Below are 16329 nucleotides of genomic sequence, written 5' to 3'. Positions count from 1 at the left end.
ACTTGGCAGGAGGAAGATGTGGCAGCCTGCTTCCGTAAAGATTACAGCCTTGGAAACCGTGTAGAGCACTTCCACTCTATTCTGCAGGTCTCTGTGTGTCAGAATTGACTTAGCAGCAACAGGTTTGATTTCTGGTTTTTAGTATCATTATTAGTGTCATCATATGCCAGCCACACTGTGATCGCCCACTTACCTCCTCTGGAAAAGCATTTAGTCACTGCTGTTTTGGCTCATAGCTCCCTGCTATGCGTCCCTCTCATCTCTGTTCCTGTAAGATTGGGTACTTCAAGGTGAGAGGGATGAAGCTTAGATGTAATGCTTTTCCTGCTGGTGCAGGGTTAAGAGTTCAGCTGCTAACCAAAAGGTTGTTAGTTCAAATCCCACCAGCTGCTCCTTGGAAACCCTACAGGAGAGTTCAACCCTGTCCTATAGGGTTGCCATGTGTCAGAATCGACTCGTCAGCAACAAGTTTGGTTTGGTTTGGTTCTGATAACCACTGATGAAAAAACAAACCAAAAGAAAGCCAACCGTTTTCATTTAGCAGTACCGTGTAACGTTCAGTTCTGTTGTTGTGTTTTTCTTTAATTGTGTCAGTGATGGTCTTTGAAACACAAAGTATTGTAGGACCTGAGTCTGGGAAAACTGGCCTGATGTACACGTTTCCACGCATTTCCATTTGTTTATCATACTGCACATATAGATTCTGTTTCCACCCTGTTTGGGCAGTGACGTTGGAAAGGAAAAAATCATGAAAAGAAAGTCGACTATAAGAGCTGGAATCTCACAAAGGACTTGGCTTCATTCTGAATTCTTGCCATCTGGTTGTTAAGTCTTAACTCTCTGGTATTATGTGCCTGTCTCTTCTTGTCATTGTTTTTGCAGACGATGACAGCAGTGATTCAGGATCCCCTGCCATCATTTTCAAAGCACACTCTCGAACAGGGTCCCTTCAAGAAAGACAGTTGACACAAGAGACAATCCCAATGAAGAGCTTACACAAAGGACGGAAGCCATTCAACGTTGGCTATCAAAGAAATACAAGCCACGAAGAGCATACTGGCAGAGCCAGAAGGGTGGCTTTAAGGCCCAAGCCCCTCTTTCATGCCGTGGATGAGGAGTATGAATCTGAAGAGGAAAGTGAGGAAGGGGTTTCACCACTCGTGTCCGGATGGTTAGGGGAGCACAGAAGCCATAGGGAACACCACAAGTCCCACAGTCCTTTGCTCCAAAGAAAATAGTTTTATTGTTTACAGGATTGTTTCTGTATTTTTCAAGAGTCCATCTTCCTATTTATATGAAAGAAGAATGTTCAGAGTTCTGTAAGACTAATTGGGTTTACTTTCTGGAGGCTATTAGAATATTTACATAAGAAGGGGACAGGGAGATTCTTCTGAGGACTGGGAGTGAAGTTACAGGCTTTGCCACATTCTTCGCTTGTCAATGAATTCCCAATGAATGAGAGAAGTGAATCACCCCGGGGATTATTCACTAAGAATTCCTAAGAGCTTTATATCAAGAGCATCTGATCTATATTTTATATTGTGATGCAAGCATGATTTGTTAGTAATTCACATTGAACTAGGTTATGTGCAATTAACAATCAGATTAGGACTAGGAGGGGCTTTAGAAAATCACTGGGCCCATCCCCCTGTGTTTACAGATAAGGACACCTTGCCCAAGGTCACATGGAGACTTGCTGGTTTCATAAGCTGACTATCCTCCCTCCCAAGTGAAGCATTCAGTTCTGATTTTGATATTCAACAGGCAGTAACTGTGTTTCTGGAGAGAGGTAAAATAACATTGGATATTTCATCAGTATCGATGACAGATGTGATACAGATTACAGGATTAATCTGGGAACAATGGGCTTGTAGTCTATTTTATAATTGGAATATTTATTTTAAAAATAAACTTTAAAAACAAAACAGCAATAAACAGGCTTTTAATAACAATGACACAAACAACAGATATTTATTAGGTGTGCATTTGTAGGGTGTGGTATTTTGCCCTAGGGTTTGAAACTATTTCCCAGTCTAATTTTCCATCCTCTTCATCCCCAAACTTAACTTTAATCCTCACAGGCCAGTTTAAGAACTTTCCTAGACCACTTTATCTTTGCTCCCTTCTTGCCCTCTCTCCTTCCCTCTCTTCTGTCTAGCCACTTGTAGACAAACGTATTTAAAAAGTACTCTTCTTCGTGCTAAATAACTAAGCTATAATAGTCAATCAAAATGTCTTTTATCATTGCACTGCTGACATCTCCATCATCTCCAACTGATTTAATTCTATGCATCTTTGAAGGCAATGATCAAATGCAACCTACTCCATAGACCTTGGTCCACTTAAGTCAGAAGTGAGTACTTCCTCCTTGGAATGTGACCAAGGATTGTGACTACCTTGGACATGCCATAAAACCTGTCTGTGAATTATGGCTATATATGATTATAAATGTGCAGATGTCTACTCCAAGGAGCCCTCATGGTGCAATGGTTAAGACCTCGGCTGCTAAGCGAAAGGTTGGCGGATTACAGCCTAGAAAGCCCAGTGGGGTAGTTCTACTCTGTCACATCGGGTCGCTATGGGTCGAAATTGACTGGACAGAACCTAACAAAAACCACATGCCTGTTTGAGTAGTTCGTGGTCTGAAAGGCAGAGAGGGTGGTTTGTTCATTTTATTTTTTATTCATTTTTCAGAGTATTTCTCATCTTTAGGGTTTACCTCTTTTCTTTTTCTTTAGCTTTTGTCAGATTTTCCACTGATGAGTGGAATTCATCTTCTCTGAGACACTGGTGCCATGCAGTGGAGAGGTGGTAGGATTGACAGAAAAGATTGAAAGTTGGCCCTTTCGTTGGTAGAAGCCGTAATGAGGTTGTTTTCCCCATAAGCCATTTGGCCATCTAGACACTGGCCGAGGCTGCACACACCTGGAAAGTGACCATGGAGCCCCTGCCTGAAGAGTGTGGCAGGTAGAGGGAGCTGTGAGACTTGGGGAATCTCTCTGTTTAATCATCCTTCATTTCAGAGCACTCCCTGGGTGGTACAAACAGTTCATAGCTCAGTTGCTATACTCAAAGGTTGGAGGTTCAAGTCCACCCAAAGGTGCCTCAAAAGGAAGGCCTGGAGATCTACTTCCAAAAAAACCAGCCACTGAAAACCCTGTGGGCACAGCTCTACTCTGACACACATGGGGTCACCGTGAGTCGGGGTCCACTTGGCAACAACTGGTTTACTGTTTCAAAATGCAGTGTGATCTGATCTCCATTCCACATTTTCCTTAGCAGCAGTCCTCCCTGGGCATTGGTGGAGCGTGTAGTGGGCACCTTGGAACGCTCTTGGGTACTGGTTTCACGGGATGGATTTTTCTGACAGGCCTCAAGCAGAGCAGCGCAACGGGTTCCTCCTGAGTGTAGAGAAAGCTCCTGGTTCCCTACCTCCCCTCAGGAGGCGATGAAACCATGTGAGGCTGCTAGCCTGGCCTGGCTTCTGTCTACTGAGCAGTCTCTTTCTGCCAGTGTCCCCAGAGATTTTGTCTTTTTATCTTCAAAGTCCAAAAAATCAGATACACAACCCACAAAATCCTAATTTCCTTCCATGAGGTTCCCCCCCACCCCACCCTTAGCTTTCTCAGACCCATTTATACTGCAAGCTTGAACGGTTTTGAGTTTTAATAAATTCTGAAGTTGGGTAAAGTAACATTTCTGTTTACTTAGCCTATATGATGATCTTCTACCTTGCGGGGTTTCCACACGTTCTCAAGTGTTTGGGGATATGGTAAGTGTTCTTACTCATCCTCCCCAAGCCTGACAGTGTTCATGACTCTAAAATGCCTGCAAAAAGGGTAGCTGGGAATCTGCTATGAAAAAGTGGAGAATGGGGTTCTGGAAACTTTATTATGCTTCCCTCATAAAGGCCATAGACTTCTGTGCTTCTCATCTTCTTAGAAAAAGCTAAAGGGTCATGGGAGGTAGGATTGGAATCCCCGCCTGCGTTCAGTGATAGAGCTGCCATTTGTGTATAAGAAGGAACCACTCTGTGTAAACAGAACTCATGAAATCAGCCTAGGTTGGTGTTTTCAGCCTGCAGGAAGCCCCCAGAACCCTTCCTCATCTGTTCAGGTGCCTGTCACCCAGATCACTTAGATTTAAAATCAATATAGTTACTTCAGAGGCCAGGCTCTGAACTCAGACCACTTTTAGCTGTGTGACCTTGGGCAGGTTATTCATCTTCCTCCAGCTGATTTCTTGATTGATAGAGTGATGATATTATCTACCTCATAGAATGATTGAAGATTAAATAATAGATGTAAAATCCTTAGCTTAGTTTTTGTCTTAGTGTAAGAGTTTGATCACTATTAGCTATTATTATTTAGACTAAATACGTGTCCCCATGAAAGAGGGCATACACTGTTTTAATTTCATGAAGAGACAGAAAGAATTGACACCAGAAACTTATTCTGAGAGATAGTGTGACTGACAGAATAGAGGATACCTGGGGCGATGGGGGCAGAAACATTGAAACAAAAATTGGCCAGGATCACAGCTGTGCCTGGACACTTCTCTCGTGATGAGCATTCCGTAGAGAAAGGGGGACTAACTTCCTCTTGGATGTAGAAAAATTCAGCAGGGTTTAATTCTTTGGAATTAGTTGCTACAAGAAGAGACAGTCCTTCCAAAAAAGTGATTCTCATAACGTATAAATATAAGCTAGAGGGATAAGTGTGTATGTGTTTTAAGCATGGAGAAAAAATAATAATAATTTCTAGTATGTTTCATAACCTTCCAAAATTAGCAAACATAAAATATTTTCTAAATAAAGTCAGTGAATATATTGGTGTTTTTGCAAGCATATTTTATCCACAAATAAAACAGGTAATTTCTTGCAGTGCTTAATTTTTTTTTCTTGACTAAACTCTGTCAAGTATCTCGTTTCTAACTCCTGCTGAGAAAAGCCAGCAGTGCAGAGAACGCTTCCTTTTAGGACATCAGTCACTGTTAATTGTTAATTGGGCCATAAGCCAAGGGGAATAAAAGAGATGCCTGCATCAGTGCGAGTCAGTCCTGTAATTAGCGATGATGTGTTTTTTCATCTGTGCAAAGCCATTGATTTAATCAACTCGTTTTCTTTCTGAGACTCTAATGAGCTTGCAAGCCAGGGGCACTCAAGTCAGTGCAGTAGCTTGAAAATCAACATTTCCATTGCCCGGCCATGTTCAAGTTCGGGTTTGTTCAACAAAGTAACTGAAAGCATTCTATTGACTAAACCAAGATGGTTACACCGGTTTCCAGGCATGGTAATGCAGATCTTGTAATCGAAATACCAAACCAAACCAAACCTGTTGCTGTTGAGTCGATTCCGACTCACAGTGACCCTACAGGACAGAGTAGAACTGCCCCATAGAGTTTCCAGGGAGCACCTGGTAGCTTTGAACTGCCAAAGTTTTGGTTAAAAGTTGTAGCACTTAACCAGTACACGACCGGGGTTTCCTGAAATCAAAATGGGTGGGTCTAAAATCAGGATACTAACTCTATGCTCTAGGCAATCGATGTGGAATAGAATAGTAATTGCCAGCATTTATAGAGTGCTTTTGCCATATGCCAGGCACTGATATTTCAAATGTTTTATATATACGTGGAGCCCTGGTGGGGCAGTGGTTAAGAGCTACAGCAAGCTACAGCTGCTAACGAAAAGGTCGGCAGTTCAAATCCACCAGCTGCTCCTTGGAGACCCTATGGGGCAGTTCTACACTGTCCTGCAGGGTTGCTATGGGTCAAAATTGACTCGACAGCAATGGGTTTACATACATAGATGCCAGTATGACCCATTTTAAATGAAAGGAAACAAGTTTTGGGAGATGAAGTAACACATCCAACGCCTTCTAAGGAAGAGCTTAGAAAGCACATGGTCGGGTTCATAGCCACCAACTTAAAACCTCCTCCCTGAGAAGAAACGGGATTTAATAAGCGCCTTATAGATCTACACAGCGTTCTCTTTCTCACTTTGGAAAGACCCAATAGGAAGCAATGCAGACGTTCCTTCGTACCTTGGTGTATTATTAAAAAAAAAAAAAAGTTTTTCTTTTTAAAATTAACAGATAAATATAGTGAAAGGTGTTGAGGTTTTGAAAACCTGTTTGTACAAACTTAGTGGATGATCTAAAAAGTAGATAATCAGCAGAACTGAAAATTTAAGTTATTTTTTGAGGGCACAGAAAATATTGCAGTATGTGATTTTAAACTGAGTTTCTTTTGGATATCAATTTTATGTTGTTTCCAGAGAACTTTGTTTTTGATTCCCAAACGAGGTCCCAGGTACCGCACTGTGCCATTTATGTACAGTGGGAATATAAATGAACAATCCCACTGAATAGCTAGAAGGCGGTAGGGACAATGACTTTGCTTATGGAAGCATCAGGATCATATTTGAAAAGAAACATACTCTTGGTAACCACTATACCACTCATTGAAAGCACACGATGGCCTGCCATTTTACTAAGAACTTTATACACACATTCAGAAAAAAAATTTTTTTAATCCTTCTCAGGCAGTTATTATGATTTTTGTCTCCATTTTACAGGTGAGGAAACAAACACAAGAAAGTTTTCATCAAGGACATAAGGCCAGTAAATGACAGTATCATTTTGAATGACTCCAAAGCCACTAACGCTATCCTCTAAGCTGCAGTAACAACATGGTAGCTGTTGTGAAGAGCATGTTGAGTTACTTAAAAAAAAAAAAAAAAGTAAAAAATCTCTTCAGGAAACCAGGTCATGATTTAGCGTATCCTCTGTCGTCACTGCCACAGGTTCCTTTCTGTTTTCCTTGACTTTGAAAATACAAATAGAAGACAACAGTGGCCGTGGCCAAATCATTCATTCAGTGGTCTGTGTCTTTAGTTAAATACAGTGAAGTGAGAACATTAGTTACCTTTTCATGGTTTTTTCAAAATGTTAATGTTTAATCCCACTGAATTTTTACCATTGAGCTAGTAGAAGAAATACTAGATATAGAGCTAGAGAAACATTTTCAAAAGCGAAGGGTCACATAGTACCATGCCTCTGAACCCGTTTTAAAGGAAAGAAGGCCCCACAGAGTTTTATTTATTTTGTTTCCTTACAGGAATTTTTCTGGGTAACTAAGAGCAAGTGAAACTCTGGCTCTGGGTTTCGCTGGTGTACTATTTCACCTGTGAAGGCTGCCCTTGTTTTTAGTTTGTGCTTGACCTGGACCTGATTCAGACTTCAGCTCTATTATCTAACTGTGCCATCTTTAAAAGGGGTTGTGTGTGTGGTGGGGAGGAGGGCTCACCAACTTTCTAAATGCAGAAATTAAAAAAGCAAGTTTCCGAAAGAGTCAAGAAAAGAGAAACATACTGTCCTCCAAAGGAGGAGACAAAAGGGCAGGTCCTCACCCAAGGATACGTCCACGGGAAAGTTACAAAGAGTGGCGCAGTACAAACCAGCAGACTTCTGAGCCTGGGGTTCAGCAAACAATGATTGCAGTACCTCACCCACACCCCTGGAGCTGAATTTCCAGTTCTGCATTTAGACAATACAGCTGCAGCTGCAGTCCACAAACACATGGAGTTTCGGGCAGCTATCTGAGGAGAATATTTGGACAAAGATTACAAGAATGAATATGAAAACTGGAAAAGTAAAACACATCTATAGTGGATTTGGATGGTTAAATTCTGCCAGATAGAACGAGTAGAAAACAAGAGATTTGAAATGGCTGGTTTGGTTATGACTTTAGTGGGTAGGATGAACTTGGTGGAGAAAATGTACTGTTGTGATTACATCAGAGCCCTAAACCCTTCCTGAAACTTCCACATATAAGAAGATAATTTTACATTTGATAAATTACTTGCAAGGCTTGGTGTACTTCCCAATGTCCCCTTCTAGACTATAAACTCTTTGAGGGCCAGCTACAAAGAAAACCCTGAAAAAATGTTACTGCATTAATGAGTCCTAATTAATCCTAAAATTTAACTATTTTAGAGCAGTGGTCAAATCTCGAGGAGCCCTGGTGGTGCAGTGATTAAGCTCTTGGCGCTAAACAAAAGGTCGGTGGTTCGAACCCACCAGCTACTCCATGGGAGAAAGATGTGGCAGTCTGCTTCTGTAAGGATTTACATCCTTGGAAACCCTATGAGGCTCTGTTCTACTCTGTCCTGTAGGGTCACTATGACTCAGAATCAACTCAATGGCCATGAAACTTTTTGACTTTGGGGTCAAATCTTGGTTTAGCATGCAGGGTCTGTTTCTGAGGGCTCTTCCCTTTCCCCAGGCTTGGAGGCAGTGCAGCTCACCTTGCAACAGACTCCTTCCCACTGAGCATCAGCCACCTGTTTACAGCGTCTTCCTCCCACAAAGCAACATAGACAAATTCAGGATCAGACGGTGTGGTTTGAAGACAAGTTCCATCACTTAGTAACTGTGTGAGCTTAACCAACGCCTTTAACCTCTCAGTTTCCATAGCACTAAATTGGGGATGACATCTGGTTCACCCAGCTTAAGGACTGGAATGAAGTCAAGAGTTCAGTAAACTCTGAAGTACAGAGCCCTATATGAGTCTTGAGGGAGCAAACAATTTCTGTGGCTACGAAAGAATCTGAGGAGGAAATACAACACAGTGATGAAGAAACAGAGCACAGGTGTAAAACAGACCTGAATTTGAATCCTGGTCTGTGGCTTTGTAAAGTCTTACTTACCCAACTTATTTAACCCAGTAAGCCATTAGTAGAACGTCTGGTATACAGTTACACCGCAATAAACTTTAGCTATTATTCTAGTCTTAAAAGTGTGGGGTCAGATGAATACTGTTAAAGTAAAATTTGTTTAAAAAAATACAGAATCATGACTCTCAAATATAAAATGAACATGTGTCAAAGTCTATATTAATGAGGAAACCAATATGATGTTTCAATCAATTCAAAGGAGAATTCAAAGAGCCATATATTTATAGGTAATTGTTATGGACTGAATTGTGTTCCCCCCAAAACTGTATGTCAACTTGGCTAGTCCATAATTCCCAGTATTGTGTGATTGTCCACCGTTTTGTCATCTGATGTGATTTTCCTATGTGTTGTAAATTCTACCTCCATGATGTTAATGAGTTGGGATTAGTAGCAGTTATGTTAATGAGGCAGGACTCAACCTGCAAGATTAGGTTGTACCTTAAGTCGACCTCTTTTGAGACATAAAAGAGAGAAGCAAGCAGAGAGAAGGGGGACTTCATACCACTAAGAAACAGCACTGGGAGGAAAGCTCATCCTTTGGACCCGGGGTTCCTGCAATGAGAAGCTCCTAGACCAGGGAAAGATTGAAGAAAAGGACCTTCCTCCAGAGCCAACAGAGAAAGAAAACCTTCCCCTGGAGCTGACACCCTGAATTTGAGCTTCTAGCCTACAAGGCCATGGGAGAATAAACTTTTGTTTTTTGAAGCCATTCCCTTGTGGTATTTCTGTTACAGCAGCACTGGACAACTAAGACAGCGATCAAGAATGCTAAATTTACAAATAGCTACAATACAAACTTTTTGCCCAGTGCAAAGGGAACTCGATTGTTGCTCTGCTTGAATGAACTATCTGCATGTTCGCATTGCCGTTAGTTTTCAACAACTTGTTGTTAGCTGCCTTTCAGTTCGCTGTGACCCACGGCTACTTTATGTTCAATATAACAAAACGATGTCAGGTCCTGGGTCATCTTCATAATCATTAGCATGTTTGAGTCCATTATTGTGTCCATTATGTAGTACCTTCCAATCTAGAGGACTATCTTCCAACATTATATCGGACAACATTTTATTGTGATCCAGAAGGTTTTCACTGGCTAATTTTCAGAAGTAGATCACGAGGACTTTCTTCCTAATCTGTCTTAGTCAGGAAGCTCTACTGAAACCTGTTTGCTACAGGTAACAATATTGATATTGGAAGTAAAAGTGGCAGAGCTACCAGCAACGTGCAAGCCACTGTAGCACAACAAACTGACAAACAGGTGGTGGTTTTACAAATGGCAGAGTTGCAATTAGCTTAAAGACAATAAAACAATTCAAAGACAACTGAAAGCTCGCAAAGAGAACCCATAAAATAACTCAGATGGCTAGGTTAGGTATTCCACTGAAAATACCCAGTAATCTTTGTGGTGAATTTTAAAGTCTTTCAGAATTTTCCCTACTCTCTTTCTTCTGACTGCCACTGCATAATTGTAAGATCACCTCAGGAAAGTTACTTAACCTCTTTGTGCTTTCTTTAGTTTTCTTATTTGTAAAAGATGGATAGTAATAGTATCTACCTCATAGGATTTATTTATGTACTTACTTTTATATATAATTACCTTTATTTTGTTGTTGTTGAGAACATACAGCAAAACATACAATTCGACAATTTCTACATGTACTATTTAGTGACACAGATTACATTCTTCAAGTTGTGCGACCATTCTTACTCCCCTTTTCTGAGTTGTTTCTCCTCCATTAACATAACTCACTGCCCTCTAAGACTCTATCTAATCTTTTGAGTTGTTATTGTTAATTTAATTCCATATAGGTAGTTCTTAAAAGAACATAATGCTCAAGCCAGACATTTTTTACCAGTTAAGCTAAACTATTGTTTGGTTTTAAGAACCTTCATGGCTCTGGGAAGTCTAGAGTCCATGAGAATTTGAAATTCTGTTCTGCATTTGCTCCCTTTTGATCAGGATTCTTCTAAGGGATCTTTGATCAAAATGTTCAGTAATGGTAGCCGGACACCATCTAGTTCTTCTGGTCTCATGGCAAAACAGGCAGATGTTCGTGGAGACAATCAGCCACACATTCCATATCCTCCTCCTATTGCTGACTCTCCTTCTTCTTCTGTTGTTCCAGGCGAATGGAGACCAGTTATTGTGCCTTGGATGGCTGCCTGCAAGCTTTTAAGACCCCAGACACTATTCATAGAAATAGGAAATAGAACAGAGGCATAAACATGTTATTAGGCCAGTTTACTAGCATGTCCCATGAAACCATACCCTAAATGTCCAAACCAAGGCAATAAATCCCATGAGGTTTTTGGTTGTATATGAGCAGCCTCAGCAGCTACTCTTTCTTTGTTCTTCTTCTTTTTGTTTTTTGTTGTTGTAAATTTATCTATCATATAACTTTGGCCAATTCAACTTTTTACAGGTATACAATTTATTGACAGCAATTACAATAATCTGATGTGCAACCCTGTGCTTAATAACTCAGTATTTCCATCACCATTAGCCCCCCTTTCCCCTCTGGCCTACTCATGGGCGGCTTAAGAAGAGAATGTAAAATATTATAATGAAATGCGCAAAGATCCAGGTTAGGAGACTAAAAGGGAGAACATGCTCAGGATTCCTCAAGTTGAAAGAATTGAAGAAAAACTTCAAGCCATGGGCTGCAATTTTGAAGGACTCTATGGGAGAAATATTAAACTATGCAGGAAGCATCAAAAGAAGATGGAAGGAATACACAGAATCACTGTACCAAAAAGAATTGGTGGACATCCATCCGTTTCAGGATGTAGCATATGACCAAGAGCCAATGGCAGTGAAGGAAGAAATCCAAGCTTCACTGGAGGCATTGGCAAAAAACAAGGCTCCAGGAATTGATGGATTCCCAAGTGAGATGTTTCAACAAACAGATGCAACACTGGAAACACTCACTAGTTCTATGCCAAGAAATCTGGAAGACAACACAGTTCTTAGAAAGTCTTGACTGAGTTGCTAGGCGGTTCCAAGTCAAAGTTGCCCATTAAAGGAATCCACCGTTGGGCAGCAATGGCCTGTTGTGCTTGGTCACTGACTGAAAGCAGTTCAAGGGAAGTGTGGCCTGATATGAGCACCAAAATAGATCCAAAGATGCAGCAGCTGGAGGCTGTCCATCAGTTACGCTCCCTGCAACAGGTTCTTTTGAAAAAATATTTGGAAGATGGTTAGTTGCTACAAAAATGAAAAATATCACTTATTGTCCCTCTTAGGCATACAACATCAGTACAACTATTCTTCCATAACACAAAACAACAACAAATTGCTGCTGCCAAAAAGTATAACTAGTTCTCATATGACCCAGTTTCATCCTTAAATTGAACTTGAATATAGATTTATAAATTAAGACAGCCAGGGCCATGAGAACAGAAAGCAAAATATTTGCAAATGTACTAACAGGAAGTGAAAAAAATTGCATTGAACAAAGTAGAGACAAGAGCCAGTCGTGCTTCTAGCCTGAATTTCTAGACCCACGTTTTCTGGCTACAGGAAACACATAATCGCATCTTGCTGGTTAGTTCAGCCTACCTACCACATCCTCTTAAGACTGTAACCAAAATTCCCAAGGTGATTTCTCCAAGCTAGTTCCACAACTGAGTCCTCAATAGACTATTCCATTACCCTTCTGGATGATGGTATATACGGTAAAAGCATGAATCCTATCAGTTATCAGCCTATTTCCTTACTTCTGTTGTTATAAAAGGTATTTGTCAGAAGCAATGTTTTATGAGACATTGTGGCTATAAATAAGCTCCGAAGTAAATCCACAGGTGGTGTGGTTGTGAGGAGAATGTCAAGCTAGCGAGGATAAGTGCCTGGGGAATGGCGGAGTGAGGACTTTTGTAAACTCCTCCATAAAAACAACAAAATATTTGTAAAATCATCAAAATCCAGTTCTCAAAACTCTGGAAATTAACCAAAGGCTTACAACCATCTGAAAGGTGTTGTCCGAGATAAACTTCTGTAACTCAGTGAGAATAGTGGGACACATGCTGTTTTAACCACCTACTTTGACTCACTTCTCCTCAGCATATTCAGCCCTGACAATCAGCTTCCTCATAACCATACCAGCCATGGAAACCAGAAGTCTCACTGCCACTGGAAGGAGCAGACTGTGTTTGGGGTGTCTCAAAACATTCTGTCCCTAGAGCATTGTCATTATCTGATTTGTCTAGCCGCTCCTTGAAGAAGTTCCACTGGCAGGGATTATCTTTATTTGACCCAATCAGAGATTGCTGAGTGAGGAAAGCTCTATCCTCATAGTATTTGTCAAAAGCAATCAATGGCAATTGTTTAATATCATAGCTGCCGAAGGCCATAACACTGTTTGGAGCAAACTTGCCAAAAGCTCAAAAGTAAGATCTGGGGAATGATATGTACATAAACTAAAACCAAACACCTTGCCGCAGAGTCAATTCCGACTCATAGCGAACCTATAGGACAGCTAGAACCGCCCCTCAGTTTCCTAGAAGTAGCTGGTGAATTCAAACTGCCAACCTTTTGGTTAGCAGCCATAGCTCTTAATCACTGCCCTGACATTTTTGTGGGGATGATCTCACACATGTCCAGGGCTGTGCACATGCCCAGAAAAGGCTTGGGTGGATTCCTAGTCATTAATGGCTGACGTTGAGGTTCTGCACAAGAAGGATGTAAAGGCTAAGTCTGATTTGTAAACTCCCAGAGCACTGAAGGCTCCATCTCTTACCAGTCGGGTGATCCTGAGCAAGTTACTCTAGTTCCCCGTGCCTCAGTTTCCCTATCTATGAAATGGGAGTAATAATATATATGCCATAAGGTTGTGGTGATTTTTAAAAATTTGTATGTAAAGACCCGAAAATAATGTCTGTCCAATGGTAGGTATTCAATTGCTATTTATTATTTTTACAAATGCCAAATTCATTCGGTCATCATACATGCAGGTATAGCATTTGCACTTGTAGGGTCTCAGTCTAGAAGCCAGGTCTCTTGCTTCTCTGGCTGGGTGTTCTTTCCTATTGCTTCTCTAAATGCATGGAATACACAAGGGTGCATGAAAAATTCTGCCACCAAATTGTTAGCTACTTGAGGACAACTACCAAGTCTTATTCATTTTTATCCCTCTTTGTTCCTTTAAAACCTAGTATAGTGCCAAACATGTAGTAGATACAGTATTTAGCTAAATGATTTTCAGCTCTACATTAAACGTATTTATAGAAAGGAATCACATACCATCCATCAATACTCCATCAATATTGGAGTAAGAGTTTTGTAAGTTTTCTGAGCATTTGGTTTGCTATAAGGAAATGAGCAAGAGTTTCTTTGAAACTTAGATATCTCCTACAAACGAGGATAAGGAAACAGAGAAATAATAAAGATAAATATGATTCAGAAAGCCAAGTGACAAATCATACTCAGAAAATGTAGCAATTCATCGCTACATAGATTGTGGGAACAAGGAAAGCATTCAGACTGAACACAGGGTGGAGAAGTGTTTGTTAAAGGAGGGTGAAAAAAAAAAAAAGAATGGTGTTTGATAATAATGTAGTAGATTTGACAGAATTTTGTGAGAGCTTCCTCAAATAAGTTTGCCTTATGGCTTCTGGGGCTTCCCTTAAGGTAGTGTGCCAAGTAGGAAATGCAACAAAAATTGCAAAGATCAAATGTGGGGAAATAAATGCCAAGAAGGATAAAAAAAAATTCTATTGAGCGATGCTGACTCATAGCACCCTGTAGAACAGAGGTGAGCTGCCCTATAGGGTGTCCAAGGGGCAGCTGGTGGATTCGAACTACTGACCTTTTGGTTAGCAGCTGTAGCTCTTAACCACTGTTCCACCAGGGCTCCTAAATGCCCAGAGGAGGTGTCAAAATGTTTGCCTCTGAGGAGGCAGATACAGGCTAGAGTTGAATTTGGGCTCTGGAGTCAGACTGCCTGGGTTTTGACATCGGCACTTACTTCACAGTTGTATGACTTTGGGGAAGTGACCTTTATTTTCTCATCTCTAAAATGGTGATGATGGTCATATGAGCTGTTGGGAAATTAAAAGATTCAGTGCTTGGAAAGCATTCATGGTATTGCTTGTCAATAAACCTGAAAAACCTATTGCAGCCCAGTCGATTCCGACTCACAGCGGTCCTATAGGACAGAGCAGAACTGCCCCATAGGGCTTCCAAGGCTGTAATCTTTGTGGAAGCAGAGTGCCACATCTTTCTCTGGCAGAGCAGCTGGTGGGTTCGAAACACTGTCCTTTCGGTTAGCAGCCAACTGTTTTAACCACTGCGCACCAGGGACCACTGGTCTGCTTGTCAATAATAACTGCTAAACAAATGATAATTGCTATTACAGGTTTCTGCCACTGTCGGAAAGTAGAGCGTTCCAAGGAAACCTTTTGTGAGTGGAAATGGTGTAATGCAAAGAAGCTATTACCATTAATTTACATGGAAAAAAGTTTTCAGCATTCCCAGACCCAAAAAATAACCTACGAAATCATGCCAAATAACACATAAAACCTTTACGAGCTCTCTCAGGCTCTTTGATACCGTAGAACACATCTTGCTAACGAATGAATGCACAAAATACATCGAGATAAAGCACGGATGCTCAAAGACACAATTCAAAGCTATGGCAGCTTGGCGCTGAGATGTTGAGTGTAGTTCCCCGGGGAGAAGCTTGGCGGCGCCACTCTCGTTGCTTGGGGTGCCCGCTCTCTTGAAAGACTCGCTACAAAACAAACGTTGAAGGCTATTTTTGCTTTTCGCGTGAAAACGAAAATCCTCCTCGGACTTCTTTTGGTTAGCGAAAACAGGTGCTAATCTGGGTCTTTCATAAAAGCAAAGCGGTGTAAAGAGAACTTTGGAAAAGCAGGGGGATATCTGTATTAGTTCGAAACAAAATATAAACTTCTTTCAAACTTCCCTTGACACTTCAATAATGCAGACGGTTAGTTAGTACAATGTCATTTTTAAAAGTATTCTCCAATCTGTACTGGAATGCAATTAGCTTCTTTTTTTTTCCTTTTTTTCAGGAGCATAATAGAAACACTTCTAGTGAAAAATGTGACACGTTCAGGTGGGGAGAGTGTCTCCTGTCAGCAAACTGAAAACTCAGGCCTTTCTTGGTTCCTTACCTCCCACCTATACCAGGTAAATATATTGTAGCTTGTCATTAAAATGTATTTTCATACCACCTGTTGTCCAGTGCTGGTAGTTTGGGTGGGGCCACCATAACCCTGTCACTTCGAATTTGTAGGGTTTTCTTACGGATCCCACTTTGACCTACTTGACCCAGACCAGGTAGGTCTTGGTGCCTGTGTCAAAAATCAAATAACTCTATGTGTGGATGAACACTGGGACCCTCTCTTCTGTTGCACTGAACTATTGTCTCTCTCTATGCAAATATCACACCGTCGGTATTTCTGTATCTTTATAGTAATCTGAAACTGAGAAATTAAGTCCTCAAACTTTGTTGTTGTTGCTTTTCTCAAGATAGTCATGGCTATCCCTGCCCCTCTGCATTTTCAGATAGATTTTAGGACAAGCTGGTCAATTTCCATAAAAAATACCCATTGGGATCTTGATTAGTATTGTG

General features: G+C 40.9%; 1 protein-coding gene across 4 annotated transcripts in view; it reads left to right on the top strand.

The window, feature by feature from the left end:
- SLC9A4 (solute carrier family 9 member A4) overlaps window positions 1-4757 on the top strand; it is a 77288-nt gene extending 72531 nt beyond the window's left edge. For all 4 annotated transcript variants that reach the window (XM_049857015.1, XM_049857014.1, XM_049857016.1 and 1 more), the window contains one exon: window positions 883-4757. In XM_049857015.1, the coding sequence (XP_049712972.1) occupies window positions 883-1238 (356 nt within the window). In that variant the 3' untranslated portion in view covers window positions 1239-4757. The remainder of the gene's footprint in view (window positions 1-882) is intronic.
- Window positions 4758-16329: the final 11572 nt, after the last annotated feature.

The sequence above is a fragment of the Elephas maximus genome, chromosome 17 (genome assembly GCF_024166365.1).
Source record: "Elephas maximus indicus isolate mEleMax1 chromosome 17, mEleMax1 primary haplotype, whole genome shotgun sequence".
NCBI lineage: Eukaryota > Metazoa > Chordata > Mammalia > Proboscidea > Elephantidae > Elephas > Elephas maximus.
The sequence above is the reverse complement of the archived record's forward strand: the minus strand, read 5'-3'. Positions and strand labels throughout refer to the sequence as shown.